Source organism: Rhincodon typus, chromosome 20, assembly GCF_021869965.1.
Source record: "Rhincodon typus isolate 14 chromosome 20, sRhiTyp1.1, whole genome shotgun sequence".
Taxonomy (NCBI): domain Eukaryota; kingdom Metazoa; phylum Chordata; class Chondrichthyes; order Orectolobiformes; family Rhincodontidae; genus Rhincodon; species Rhincodon typus.
The window spans coordinates 9,675,886-9,692,206 of NC_063351.1; the positions used below are offsets into that span (position 1 = coordinate 9,675,886).

The 16,321-nt window shown below is 39.6% G+C and overlaps 1 protein-coding gene across 1 annotated transcript in view; it reads left to right on the forward strand.

The window, feature by feature from the left end:
* pcdh15b (protocadherin-related 15b) overlaps window positions 1–16,321 on the forward strand; it is a 606,743-nt gene that overhangs the window by 252,699 nt on the left and 337,723 nt on the right. The window contains exon 16 of the mRNA XM_048609162.1: window positions 8,614–8,693. Coding sequence (XP_048465119.1) covers window positions 8,614–8,693 — 80 coding nt within the window. The remainder of the gene's footprint in view (window positions 1–8,613; window positions 8,694–16,321) is intronic.

Genomic DNA, 16,321 nt, shown 5'->3' on the forward strand with positions numbered 1-16,321 from the left:
TGCAGGGTCATCTGTAATGAATGTTAGCAAGCAACTACCAGCTCTGTTGTAGCCACTGGGGCTATACCAGGTATAGGGATTTCAAGGGGAGGCCTCGTGGTATTATCCCTGGACAATGAATCCAGAGATCCAGGTAGTGTTCTGGGGATCTGAATTAGAATACCGATGTGGAAAATGGTGAAAGTTGAATTCAGTAAAAATCTGGAATGAAGAGATTAATGATGACGCCGAAACCATTGTCGATTGTCAGAAAAACTCTTCTGGTTCACTAATGTTCTTTTTTTAAGGAAGGAAATCTGCCATCTTTATGACAGATTTGGTCTGGCCTACGTATGACTCCAGACCCATGGTAATATGCCCCCTGAGAGCTGAATCGGAGACCTAATAGATTTGGACTGACTGCGAACTTACACAGCTCTGATGGGATGGGTAAAAGCCATGGAAGAACTTGTAAAGAAATAGAAGAATATTCAAATTAATACTTTAGGTTTAGAACCAATATAGCTTGGGAAAAATGGTGTGGAGGGTGAACAGCACATATGGATCTGAAGTCACAGAGTTTTGAATTAATCATAATTTGTGTTGTTGCATGCGGGTTGTTGGAGAAGTCACCTCTTGTGATAAAAGGGAGGTTACTGTTTCAACATTGTTAAAATGAAATGAAATTGTAGAAGATAATGACGCACAAATATTGGTGAATAAATAGGTTCAGAAAGCTCAGTCAGGATGCCAACAGGCCATTGAAGTTGGACTCCATCAGGCGCAGTCTGTGAGAACAAAAGTAAGAGGCAAGAGATATTGGTAACTAATAGGTGAACAAGATGCAATTGATGAAACCAATATTCAGTTGAAAAACATTCTCCCTCATCTACTGAGGGCAAGCACTTTGACAATTCCAAATTATTCAACGTTTTGTGCAATGGTAGAGCTGGGTGTTATCAGTTTATATGTTGAAACTGGCAAACTGGCATTTTACCAATGGTTAATGTCAGGGCCCAAGCATAGGGAAAGAAAAGGAGGTCAAACCTAAGGCCTTTACATTGAGATGAGTAATAATAGAAACATTTGAATACCTTCCCACAGAGAATGATCCCAAAAGTAGAGATTTTGGAGGAGGACAGAACATTTTCTAGATGAATGCTATTAGATCATGGAACAATATATCACAGTCAGAATCAGGAGCTATCATTGGTATGACTTGACTGAAGTTGTCTCAGTTTTGATGGTAGGGAAAATGCCAGACTGCTGGGAATTTGTAGGATCCCCACAATGTGCAAGCAGGCCATTCAACGCATCGAGTCCACATCAACCCTCGGAAGGACATCCCACCCAGACCCACCCCGTACAGTATTCTGTAACCCTGCAATTCTCACGGCTAATTTACCCAGCCTGCACATCCCTGGCATGGCCAGTCCACTGCACCTGCACATTTTTGGACTGTGGGATGAAACCGGAGCAGTGGGAGGATAACCCATGCAGACAGAGGGGGAATATGCAAACCACACAGACAGTCGCTTGAGGGTGGAATTGAACCCAGGTCCCAGGTGCTGTGGGGCTACAGTGCTAACCACTGAGACACCTTGCCAAATTAAGGGTGAAATTGCAGTAGAAGTGAGCAGTGGCGTGAACGTATTGACAAATGCAATAAATTGCAATCTCAGAGGTGAACTTTATCAGTTATTAAAATTTAATTACCATTCACAAAAAACTGGAAATTCTGCTACAAGTTTCATAGCAATTGAATTGTGGCCCAAAATTATCCTCATCTTTTGAGCTAAGAAAAAAATAACTTTCAGTCACACTGTTAGGCCGGTATGGTACGTAGTAGTGGGAATTGTGAACATGTGAAATTTGTACATTTGTTGTGCTTGAATTGAAATCATTGAATTATATTGTCCCAGTGCTTTGATTCTTATATACAAACCATTTGTGCTTGTTGACCAGCTATGACATAGTTAAACAGTTGTGAATGAATGTGGATATTAGTAGAGCAGCAAACATCAATCTCCTTGAAATTCCGCAGCTGACAGAAGCATTGAGCATTTAGTTCCAGAGGCTATTGCAGAAAGGGAGACAGAAAATGGCCCCATCATAATTACAATAGGATACCACTCGAGGGTCAACATGTCTGAAAGAACTCAGACTATGTTGGGAGCTTATCACTGACATATGCCAGCTGTTGCAATAAGACCTCAAGACACCGTGAGCAATGAAGACTGTTGGTCAAACTCACAGCAATATTGAACTTCTATTCAGCACAACCTCTCTACTTCCCTTTTGGAAATATGTCTGACATAAGCTATTTTGCTATCCACATATGTGACAGACAATGTTTTCAAATGCAGTCATCGGAATAGCACTTCCTAGCAACTGGATAGCAGGAAGAGGTATTTCTTTCTGTGAATGGCAACTTGACAAAGATACGAGATGTCATCCTGAATACCCAGGTAGCGATGCAGTGGAAGGGTCACGGAGCAACATCTATAATAGTTTCCAAAAGAGAATTGGATAAATAGTAAAAGGGAAATGTGGAGAATAGAGAATGGGACTAATTGGTTACCTCTTCCAAAGAGGTGGAACAGTCATTGTCGACTGAATGGTTTCTTTCTGTACTACATTTTTCAACTATAAATAAGCAAAAGAAATATTGGACATGAGTGTTACTTTAGTTTTCTACTTTTCCAGTGAAACTGCAAATCAAGCACATGGACAGCAGGAACCCTGCACTTCACAATGTCTTTTGCACTTCAGATGCACTATTTTGGCAACTGTAACAGAACCAGATAGGATGTTTATTCTGATGAAATTTAAGTCAGAAGTGGCATTAGATTTTCCCTACTGCCACACCAATTCCGAGAACATATCCTGATTTCCACCAATGGCAAATTTACATCTACCTGAAGCTGGGCTACATCTTAACTGATCTTTTGGCAGTTGTTGCTGGAAACATTGCCCAATCATATTGCAAGTAGGAAGGGCCAAAGAGGAGGCCATGGCCTGAATCTTCTGGCCAGTGGCAATGCAGCACACATTGTGCTGCGAAGATTTTCCTGAACCAATGCTCCTACCCATTTCTTCCAATCCTGGCTGCAGCAGAAATGGACAGCACAATATCTCACAGGAAAATCCATCAGTTTGCAGTAGTGTTGGAGGAGGTTTGGTACTGGTTGCCAGGTTCAGTTAAATTTAAAGTTGGCATCCTTGTGAGTTATTGAATGTATGAGTAGGTCACTGAGCTGGTGAGTGAGTAAAGAAAGGCAGTTGGTGAGCTGGCCAGGTGGGTACAGTGTGTCATTGAGGAGATTGGCAGTGGATAAGTTTGTTTGTCTGTTTGGGGTAGACAGGACAATCGAGGTATAGTTGGGTTGGTCAGAGTGCAAGTGTGTTAGTTGGATGATTGGATAGTCAGTTATGTAGTTACCGAGGTGTTAGACTCGGCTTTAAACTACCTAACATTTTCCTGAGTAACTATAATGTAAGTTTCATAGATACTCTAGTTCAGAGTCAGAAACAAAAAATTCATTCAGGATCAGTCAGAAGTTTACATTTCCTCAGAAATTCCCGGGAAAGTCTCTGTGTCAGGACCTCTGCAGGGACAGTTTGAAGACTGAATGATTTACATGCTTCTAGCACTTAAAATCTTTGGGTTTACTTTCTGCCATTTTATGGTGTAGTACCTTTGTGTTGAGGAACGTTTCTGGAGGTTTATATGAGAGTGAGTCATGTACTGGATTTCAAAAGAGTATTCAGTTATAATGAGAAAAACTGAAACATTATTTGTGATAGGGAGGAAGACATATATTTGTTGATATTGTCGCAAAATATAGGAGCAGGTGCCGAAGTCATTTTTCTGCTGTCATTGACTCTTTGCTACACTCCAGATTACCATAATTTTGTATCACCTCATATTGGCTCCCAGGCATGTCGGCTTTAGTCTTCTTGCCTGTCTAATTTCACTATTGTAGTGATACCACGAAGGTTTCGGGTCTCTATACAATCCCCACTATCGTTTCCTGCCCCTTAGTGTTTCTAAGATCTAACAATACAGATTCTACTTTACTTAAACTAATGTCCATCCTCACTATTGTATTAATGTCCTCTTTAAACAAGCAATTCTATCCTACCTCCTTTTGCTCATTGTCTGTCCTTCCTAAAAGTTGAATACTTCTGGATATTCAATTCCCATCCCTTGTCACCCTGCAGCCACGTCTCTATAATCTCAATTATATCATTCCTGTTAATATGATTTGCACAATGCAACATAGACACAGGCAGACAAAACTACTTGGTGCTGTGTGTGTAGGGATTATCCAGGAAGGCACTTCAAGGGCTTCTGTCCACAGGCTACAGTGAGATAATTCTTTTGACTTGTCAGGATTTGCTGTTCATCAATTTCTCTTCAGAGCACTGATCAGGTAAAGACTTTGGTACAGTACACGTCCTTTTTTCTTAGTACTGGTAGTCCATGAATTGAAACCCATTTCCCTGCAGCAGGCTTTGATCAACATACTTAGTTGTCTGATCTTATCATATGTTAATTTCCTTTGGTCTCAAGTAGTAATCCAAAAACTATTATCTTTGCTGTTCTGCTTTTTATTTTAGTTTTTAGCTCCTCATACTGCTTTAGAAGATATTCTCAGTCTTATCTTATGCCACTGTTAGTAATGTGAACCAAAACAATTGGATTCTTACTCTCCCACACTAATCTGAAGAGATATACTGGAAACAGGCAACCAGTACAACTTTCGGAGTTTGTGCTGTCAGCTACAGGAAACAGTATCTATTCCTCAAACTCTGCTCTCCTCTGCTGCAGCTACACTTCTTGTTTCTTTCCCTCTTCTCCCTCACTCGAATGATTCCCTGAGGAAAAGAAGTGAGACCTTCCAAAACCTAAATGTACAAAAAAAAGGAGAAAGTGAGCAATTTCTAATTCAATGGATGGAATATGCAGTTTTTTGCTTCAAGTGAAAATATATGGCTGAAAGCTACATAGATTATAGAGTTACAAACTGGAACCATTTATGACTTTAGAACTAGATACAGGAGAATAAATTTAAAACTGCTCAGTTATCAGTGCTTCAGTGCAACAAAAAGAGAATTGGAATTTGATGCAGTTGGGTTCTGCGAGTCTGTTTCTTCATATCGGATAAACATGGTGGAGGAAGCTGGAGCAGCACGTAGACAGTGGAGTTACATTTCGCCCTTGGAATAGGAACAGGAGAGTGATTCAGCTGCTTTCTTCACAACTGAGCAACCCTCTTCAGGACTCACTCTGCTCACCCCACTTTGGCAAGGGCCAAGAAAAGATATGCTCAAAATAGTCTGTTCCATCATCAACCTGACTGGAAAACTGCTTCCAGCAGGGTCATCTATCTGCAGTCCGAAAACCTAAATCAAACTCATTCCCAGAACCTGGAATGTTTGCCGCCATCCAGAAACACCTACCAAATGTGTGGTCAAAGATGCCGATCTAGGATTGAGCTCATCAGCTACGCTAGACCCCACAGAACCCATGACCAGTGACATGGAATTCCCTCAGTGGACAATCAAACTCATTAGGGAGTGACTGCTGACAATAATAACTCACAGTTCACAGGTTTTTCCTTCTAGGGTGGGAATGGTTAGCGATTGCCTTCCCAACTGGAGGCCTTTAACCATCCCCCTATCCCCATTGACGTTCGACTAGTGTTGGACAGGGGTCTTGCCATGGCAAAGGGGTAAACCCTAGCAGAGTATTGGGGTTGATTGGGTGTTGGGGAGATAACCCTCATGCTTAGGCAGCTTGTGCCAACAGGGAGATCTACCCATGGCAAGATTCACCATGTTGAAAGACCTCCCTCCTTGACTGGCCCCAGCAACTCGTGCCCCCTCCTCCCGGAAATAGATCTTCAGCCTGTGTCTACTGAGCCTGTATCTGACTGGCTGGAATCTCTTGAAAGCCCCAGCGTATCCAGCGTCTCCCTGTGGTTAAAACCCTCCAGTCCCAGCAACATCCTGGTAAATCTTTTCTGAACTCTCTCCAGTTTAACAATATCCTTCCTATAGCAGGGTGACCAGAACTGTACATAGTAATCCAAAAGATGCCCCACCAACGTCCTGTACAACCTCAATATGAAGTCCCAACTCTTATAGTCAACGGTCTGAGTAATGAAGGCAAGCATGCTAAACTCCTTCTTATCCACCCTGTCTACCTATGATGCAACTTTCAAAGAAATACGTACCTGAACCCCTAACTCTCTGTGTTCAACAGCACTACCTGGGGCCCTATCATTAATTATATAAGTACTCCATTTCTTTGTTTTACAGGGCTCTAAAGATTATTTTTCTTTTCTCACCTAATGGCACATGGGTAGTTTTTTTTTCCTGGACCAGGTTGTTCGTCTATCTCCACAGGCTGTATCTTAAGAATTGCTACTCTACAACAAAAATGGCTGACCAGGAGACACTCCTGCTTTTATCATTTGCTGTAGGCATATCAGCTGGATTTACAGAGTGATATCAACCTGTTTGGCAGTGTTACAAATGCATCTTTTGCGGCCATAGAGTCCAGGAATTGGACTCAAATCTAGGGCTTCTACCTCAGTTGGAAGCTGCCAGTGCATTGTAAGACTACCTGCTCTAAAGATTACAGCAGTGCAAATTCTATCCCAGCAACCTTGCCTCATTTCAACATTTGTAATTCAGCAACTGGATGAATGAAACCTCAGCTTACCACAGTGATCACTAAATTACACTTTTTTTTCTAGGAGCTTACACTTAAAGTCATAGAGATGTACAGCACAGAAGCTGACCCTTTGGTCCAACTCATTCATGCCGACCAGTTATCCTAAATAAATCCAGTCCCATTTGCCAGCATTTGGCCCATATCGCTCTAAACCCTTCCTATTCATATACCCATCCAGATGCCTTTTAAATGTTGTAATTGTACCAGCCTCCTCCACTTCCTCTGGCAGTTCATTCCATACGTGCACCACCCTCTGCTTGTAAAAGTTGCCCCTTAGGTCCCTTTTAAATCTTGCCCCTCTCACCTTAAAACTGTGCCCTTTAGTTTTTGATTTACCCACCCTGGGGAAAAGATCTTGACTGTTTACCCTATTCATGCCTCCCATTATCTTATAAACCCCACCTCTCAGCCCCAGCCCCAGCCTATTCAGCCTCTCCCCCTCGCTCAAACCCTCCAACCCTGGCAACATCCTTGTAAATTTTTTCTGAAACCTTTCAAGTTTAACAACATCTCAAATTCTATTGTAGTGCAGAGGCTCTTGGTGTTGGGGAAAGGAAGTTGTTGTGTTTTGCTCATTCATTTCACATGGATTTCAATGTTGCAGATGCAAATTATTGATTAGTTGGAAGCTACATGGGAATAGAGGAAATTGGGCAATGTACTAATTTTTCTTTCATGCCTTCCTACTATTTACTACTGAAATTGTAACTAATATAGCTTGTAAACCAAGGAAAGTCTAGTCCAGCATTGACATGATCATATTGTCTGCTTGTCAGGCTTTCTGACTGTGTTATCTGCACAACCATACACACATGGATTACTGAAGGCTTTAAGGCAATTTGGTGAACTAAGTTTTGCATTGTTGCCACATAGCAGCTGTTACTATTGATGGACAGTGCTCCTCTGTTTAGTAGTTGTAACAATTCTATAGAACAGCAGGTAGAACTCGAATCCGAATCCTTCTGAACCAGAGGTAGGGACAGTACCAGTGCACCAGAAGAGACCCTGGCAATTGTAATAGTTCCTTTAGGGAAATTTGTCAGTCAGTCACAGACCAGTGTAAGTTTTTGCACTAATTTGATTTGTTATCTGAGCTCTCAATAGATATTTTAATCCACCTGTTCAGACATGCTATGACACACATCTGAGTCAGGTGGGACTTGAACACAGGCCTTCTGGCCCAAAGGTGTGGGCACTACCACTGCACCACAAGAGATCCTAGCAGTTGTAATAGAGATTTTCTAATCAACCTGTTTAGAGGTATTATGACACTCCTCTGGAGCAGATGGGACTTGATCACAGGCCAGAGGCAGGGACATTACCACTGTGCCACATGAACCCTTGCAAACTTTCATCCCTAAACCACCTCACCTAGAATTCCAAGCAAGAATTGTAGTTAGAAAATCACAAGCCTGCAGTCCTGAATTTTCTTTGAATCTTTTAATTGGAAAAGTAGCAACTGCAAGTCAAACATTTTCTTAGTGCCTGCGTAAATGGTGGTCCTTGCCAGAAGCACTTGAATATGAATTAACTTTGAAGTTTTCATTTAATAGCCATAATTATGTATTGGGTGAAATTATAAGAACCATTTTTAATTCTAGCAGTAGAGATCTCAAATTATATTATGCAAGGTTCATAAATAAATGAATGCTTAATTCTTAGATGTGCAATTTCATCATTTCTTCAGTGTTAAACTGTGCTTCTCCCAAAAAAAAAATGTGACAATGACGTGCAATATTCTACAATTGAAAAAAATACAGTTTTGCTTCCATAGCTGTTAGCATAAGCCTATAACATGCAACATATTACTGTAATCATGGGAAAATCCATTGTGATTGACTAACTTTAAACTGTCTATTATAACTAAACATCCTTTTCTATATTTTTAGGCAACAGATCGTGAAAAGGACCCAATCACCTATCGCATTCAAAATGGAGATCCACAGCACGTTTTTAAAATTACTCAAAAGTAAGAGGAAATAGATAATATTTGAAACATATTTTCTCTTCCAGAGGGTCGTGAGTCTTTGGAATTCCTTTCCTCAAAAAGGCAGTGGGTGCAGCATCTTTAAATATGTTTGAGGCAGATTCTTGATGAACAGGGGGAATTAAGATTATTAGGGATATGCAGAAATGTAGAGTTGAGGTTAACATCAGATTTCATTGAATGACAGAGCAGGCTCGGAGGACTGAGTGCCCTATATTATTCTTTTGTCCTATGTTTATACAAGTCATTATATAAATTTTATGACTGTACACAGTGGGAAATTTGGGGATATGCAGACATTGGCATACCTGATTCACTGCCAATACTTTTTCTCTCTATTAAGTAATAACAATTTGATGTCTGAAGCCTTTGAGAGACAATAGTGTTTTTTTCCAAATGTATGATTCTGAATGTATGAGGCCCTGCTAAAGTGTTCATTTATACATAAGATACAGCTAAATATTGAGATAATAACTTTAAGAGCAATAAATATATAATACGTTGACAAATAACATAGATATTACACAGTTTTGGCCATTTACAGGGCCATATTGCTGAATCGAAGTTTGCTTCTTTCTTCTACATCAGTTCTCTAGCTCCTATGAATTGTGTTGGCCAGACACCACTGCGAAATTAGTTAATTCTCTTGTCACCAGTCTTGGGTAAAAGCACCTCCGTTTATCCAACCTTCAAGGAAGATGTCTCTCACCATAAGCCCACAGATCGCATTATGTGCCTCTGTGTTGGGTTTGCTTTCACTTATTTGTTTGATTATCTGTTTGACTCCTCCGCTACTATTTAGTAAAGCAGACAGCTATTTACAATCACTTCTTTGAGACTTCAAAGGCCTTTTGATGACAGGTGATGCATCAACAAAATGCACCATGTTTTCACCATTCAAGAATGTAACAAATTAGAGCAGGAAGAAGTTAGGCCATGGCACTTTCATAGGTGGAAGGTTGCTGAGCAATCCGTTTCATACGATTAATGAATAATTGCCTCTCAAACGTATAGTTCCCAAGTAAGTTTGTGCCCATCAGACAAAGATAGTTTTGATAGCACAGTTGCATGTCCACACATTGAAAGACCACTGCATAGCTGAGGACTTAATTGTAGTGAGGTAGCCAGAGGCAGGCAACTGGTAGGATGCCCAATGCTCCACTACAAGAGTGCTTGCAAGCTTGACATGAAGATCCTAAACATAAATTATAGCCCCCCGGGGTTACCAGCTGACAGCAAAGTAAAATGACAGAACAGCAGCTTGGCAACAGACTCTTATGCTGCAAATAATCTACATTGCCATTTTGCAGCTATGTGTGCAGCGTTTGTGGCAGAGCCTGCCTCACAAGGATTAAGTTATCTTTAGTTATCAACAAAGATGCACCATATAAAGCCGTACCATCTAAACTGGATTGTTCATTCTGTGTCCATTATCTTTCTTAGACCAAAGAATGGATAGAATAAACTGAAACATATATCACAACATTAATGATTATCACTGTTATTCATTTTGGTTTGTGAAATGCATTACAATTGAAACAATGGAAAGGGGACACAATAGGCCAGATTTTACTTTAACAGTGTGTCTGCGCCTGGATGCCATGCCCTTGTAGAATTAGGGTTTAAATTTCTTTCTGCAATAGTTGAAATGACCAGATGATGTAGCAGCAAGGGAATATTGGCAACTAGATCCTGAGGGAACAGAGTAATCAGTTAACCAATCACCTTGAAGGATTGTACAATAAACAACGTAAAGTAAAAGAATTAAGGAAGTGTAAATGCGTGTTGATGAATTCAATGCCAAAATGAGGTACAGAGGGAAAACAAAGGGAAGGATTAAAAGATTGGAATAAAAAATGTTAAATGGATAAAGTAAAAAGACATTTTTAGAGTGAATAAGATGACACATCTGTTTATAATTATTAATATTTAATGTCATAGATGTTTATTGGCAGTAATTAACACTTACCACAACCTTTAAAAGCATTCTTTGACTTGAAATAATTTGACTTAACACATCCTTCACGCAAATAGATAGACTTCATACCATTCAATGCATAGCAATGGTGAACCAGACAGTGATGCAATTCTTGTAGTAAACCTCTGGACATTTACTTGCACAACTCTACATCTTCTGGGGCTGCTGCATCATTTGCACATTTCAGCATAAGTTTTGAAATTTCAACAGCAAAAGCTGTGATAGTATCCTGTAAAATAATGGTAGATTCCTTTCTCTTTAGAATATTTTTCAGGACCATAATTTTGGTTTTACATCTAGTGTGTCTTCACTGCTTTAAAAAGCACCAGCAGTTTCTTTCTTTGTTGATGTAGAATTAAGAGTCCAATTGAGATTGAGTCTTAGGAGCAAAAGTAAGCATATTAAATTCAAAAACTATTAAGATTGTCAACTTATAGTTTTGTTTGTACATAAATCAAAGTTTTGCTTCTGATTTGGCAAATTGTACAAGCCTCACCCCATGATTTTCTATTCTAAAAGGAATAATGACCTCTAGCTTCCATTCATATAGAGCTACTAACATCATAAAATGTTCTAAAGCAGTTTTCAAGATCATTATCGGATAAGCTTTCACAGTTAACTATAGTTGAGATATTAAGACAGATGGCCAAAAGCTTAGTCATAGAAAGAGGTTTTAAGAAGAGCCTTAAAACAGAAAGTGAGGATCAAAGGTGGAGGAACTCAGGGAGGGAATTCTAGATCTTTGGGGTCCCAACACTTGAAATATACAACCACTAGTGATAGAACAATTAAAATTGAGAATTTTTGAGACCAACATTGAAGGATTGCAGGTATCAGGTTTGTAGCACTATTATAGCTTATAGAGTTAGGGAGAGATCTTTAAACAAAGACGAGGAATTTAAACTTGAGGATTGCTAAACAAGAGTCAACGTAAATCAGTCAGCCCAAGGGTGCCGGGAACACATGGCATGAGGGAATTATAAAATTCTGAGTTTTAGCTGACGTTATGTTTACATGGGGCAGGAGTGTTTCAAATAGTCAAGTGTGGAGATATCCTCAGACTTAATGGTGATCTTAGTAACCAATGCGCTGAGGCTAGGTGGACTTGGGTGATAATGCAGAAGTCTAAATAAGTAACTTTACTCATGGCTTGAATAAATTGTTGGATATTCATTTCCATCAAATATGATGCCATGGTGTTGTGCAGTGTGGTTCAATCTGAAACAATTTCAAGGGAGCAGGATGGAATCAGTGGCTAAGGAACAGTGTTTGTGTCATAGACTGAAGACAAAGCACCAGTCTTTCCAATATTTAGATGGGATAGTCTTATGCCTCACTGAGATAGCACACTTGAAATCAAGCCCCACTATTCTCAAATGCGGCACAAAAGTTAGACCTCAAAAAGTACGCAAAATTCCTTAGTGTAAACGTCTTTTCGACCCACATTGACAGAAAGGGCCAGGTTTCCCGGTTTTTCTATTTATCAAGAATTAGAATCTATTTATTTGTAAAAATAAACACAAATGGGAGTTGAGGGCCAAGTGGTATTATTGCTACAGAGACAGACGTCATATTCCGGGGACCCAGGTTCAAATCCTGCCACGGCAGATGATGGAATTTGAATTCAATAAAATTCTGGAAGAGTTTAATACTGACCATGGAACCATTGTCGACTGTCGGAAAAACCCATCTGGTTCACTGATGTCCTCTAGGGAAAGACACTGTTGTCCTTACCTGGTCTGGTCTACATGTGACTCCAGACTCAGCAATGTGGTTAGCTCTTAATTGCCCTCTGTCTAATTTGGGATGGTCAATAAATACTGGCCTAGCCAGCAATGCCTCCATCCCATAAATGAATAAAATAAAACACTAACTATAGATAAACTATTATGAACCATTACTAGTTAAAATTTCACTTATAAAACTCTCCATCTACACACACATGCAGACAAGTACAAAGTAAGATATGAGTGTTATGGGCTGAGGGAGAAACTGAGAGGGCAGTTCAGTGGTCCCTGAGGGTTTGCTTTCGCTGATCAGAATGCTGCTTCTCGATCTGTTGTCTCCAGGTACTTTCACTTGTTCTTAGGAAGCATAGGGTAACGAGTTCACACTTAGAAAGGTCAAAGACACATTAATTAAAAGTCCCAGCTTGCAGCTACCAGTGAGCAGAAATAAACTGACTGTCTTCAGGCCTGAGATGCTTTTTATAGCTAAGCAAAAGTAGTTCATTTCCTTCCAGGGCATTGAATTTTAATTTTCGGAGGAATAAGTTGTAATTTTATTTTGTACATGCGTGTAACATATTAGGTAATACATAAAAATTACAGACTTATTTTCAACACTGATACTTTTAGTATCATTTTTAGAACAGAGATTGAGTTTACCTAAAATTAGGAATAAATGTTACCTGGGCTATAGTAACAAAAACAATGAAACACATTTATCTGAATGTATTATGCAATGAAATTTGAATGAATTGCTTAAAAATCCAGTTTTTCATCACAAGAGCCTTAGAACATTTGAATTTTGCTTTTGAATTTTGAGTCCTTTTCAATGCATAATGAAATCCTAGCTGGCTTATGACCACATGTTGCTCCATATTTCTTAATACCTATATTTATAAAAATATCAATCAAATAGCAATCCATCTAGCAAGAGTTGTTGTTGCAAGAACATTTTAAAGCTCTAGTACATTTTGCATGAAGTATTTTTTAATCTCAATCCTGATAGGCCTGTCTCTATTTTTTTTAGAGATGGTTCCCTAGTTTTCGACTCTCCAAACAGTGGAAATATATTCCTCCCAACTCTCATCCCTTTTTATTCCTTAAAAATAAAAATCACCCATTAACATTCTGAGTTCTTGAGAAAAGCATCAATCTTCCCTCTAATTTCTTATTTCTCTCCATTGGCCCTTTTATTGCTCTGTGTGGTTCTATTAAGTTTGCACAAAGCGTCATACCACAAGGAAACAGACACTTCAGTCCAACACATTGCACTGACCAGACATCCTAATCTGACCTAGTACCATTTTCCAGCATTTGGCCCATATCCCTCTAAACCATTCCTATTCATGTATCCATCCAGATGTCTTTTAAATGTTGTAATTGTACCAGCCTCTACTGCTTCCTCTGGAAGCTCATTCCATACACACACCACCCTCTGTGTGAAAAAGTTACCTTCAGATCCTTTCTAAGTCTTTCCCTTTTCACCATAAACCTATGCCCTCTAGTTTTGGACTCTCCCACCCTAGGAAAAAGATCTTGGCTATTCATCTTTTCTATGCCTCTTATGATTTTATAAACCTCTATAAGGTTCAAATGCTCCAAGGAAAATAGCCCAAGCCTATTCAGCCTGTCCCAAAAGCTCAAAGCTTCTAGTCCCTGCAACATCCTCGTAAATATTTTCTGCGCCCTCTCAAGTTAACAACATCTTTCATATAGCACAGCCATAAGAATTGTAGACAGTATTCCAAAAGTGGCCTCACCAATGTCCTGTACAGCCACATGACATCCCAACTCCTATATTTAATGTTCTGACCAATGAAGGCAAATGTGCCAAGTGCCTTCTTCGCCATCTTGTTTACCTGCGACTCCACTTTTCAAGGAACTATGCACCTGCACCCCTAGGTCTCTTTGTTTGGCAACATTCCCCAGGGCCCTACCATTTAATGTGTAAGTCCTGCCCTGGTTTGCTTTACCAAAATGCAACACCTCACATCTACAAATGTACTAATCATACCTCCTATATCTTAAGGGAACTTATTCTTTTGCATTGACCCATGTATTGCAAGTTGTGAACTGCTGGAAGACCATGTCATCTGGAATCTTAGGCCGCTATGAGATAGATTTGCTCCTTTTTAGTTTGAAATCTACAGAGCCTGTTTGGTCTATCTTGTGAGTAGAACCATTATGTAGTCTAACGAGAAGAGGCTCTGGTCTTAAACACTGTAAATTATTCTACAATAGCAATTAGGCCCAAGTTATACTGATATGATAGACATTGTTACAGTGTCTGTGAAGGAAACCTCGGTGATAGGTATGTCTCCTTCAAGATTCACTGCTATTCTCCCACCCAAGTCCATAGGACATCATCAGATTGGGTAGTGCTTAATGTATGCCTCAGCACTGATGTTTTCAGAGCCCAGTATCTTATACAACAGATCAAGCAGCTTAGAGGAAATTTTGAATAATACTGTAGTTTGTGTCACATTTCCATATAATTTAACCTTGAGTACAGATATCATTTAATAAGATGTGACATAACCAGAGTTTTGTGGCATATTTTCTACATGCTTAAATTCCACTCTTTTAGATATTCAGGCCAGCATTAGGAATATCAGATCAAGAGTAGTCCATTCAATTTGTCAATCCTCCTCTACCATTCAGTTAGATCATGGCTGATCATTAACCCCAATGCCACTATTTCCATGCTATTGGACTCCAGAAATCTACTCATTTCTGTGGCAAACATGCTCAATGATTAAGTACTCACATCTCTCTGGATTTTAAAATTTCAAAGACTAACCACCCTTTTAGCGGAAAATGCCTCCTCAGTTTGGTCATAAGTGACCTACCTCTTCTTATGAGACTTTGTCCCTTGGTTTAGACTCTCCATCTGAGGAAACATCTTGTCAACATCCACCCCTTCATACTGCCTAAGAATTTTGGACACTTAAATCAGATCACCTTTCATTCCCTAAAACTCGAGAGAATGCAGACTCAGTTTCCTCAATCTCTTTTTACAAAATGCCCCATCATCCCAGGGATTAATCCATTGAACCTCTGTTGCACTCCTTCTATGGTGAGTATCTCCTCCCTTAGATGAGGAGACCAACATCAATTAAATATTTCATATAACAAGAATTCTTATTGCAGAAAAGTTCATACCCCTAACACCCTTTGCATGTAAAACTGTTTCCTAACCTCAAAACTGAAAGGTTTATTTCTAATTTGTAGATGTTTCTCCCTAGAATTAGATTCCCCCTGCCCCCCAATTCACTCTATTAGCTCCGAGAAATTAAATAGTAAATATTATTATGTACACCGTGCTCCAGTTTGCAATATCACAAAGGCTGAATCTATACTTTACTCCATTTGCAATGAAAGCCAACCGAAGATTTGCTTTCTTTATTGATTGTTGCATCTACGTGCTAACTTTTTATGGCTCATGGACAAGCACACAGGTTCTTTGGACACATACACTTCTGTATTTTCTTCTGTAAAGACAAACACAAAGTAATTGTTTAGTTTCTTTGCTGTTACCCCGTTCTCCAATATCAATTCTCCTGCCTCTACCTACAATGGGCCCACATTTATCCAAGCTGAACTTCTGTTCATATACCTAAAGCAGCATTTCCGGTCTGCTTTTGTATTTCTTGCCAGCTTGCATTCATGCTGTCTTTTCCCTTTCTTTGTCAGTTACTTGATCATCATTTTCTGGATTCCAAACTGCTTCTAATCGTCATGTTTATCATTTATTCTGGCATCCTTGTAAGCCACTTCCTTTAATCTAATGCAATTTTTAACTTGGATAACAAGATGTAGAGCTGGATGAATGCAGCAGGCCAAGCAGCATCAGAGGAGCAGGAAGGCTGACGTTTCGGGCCTAGACCCTTCACAGGAAGGCTGAC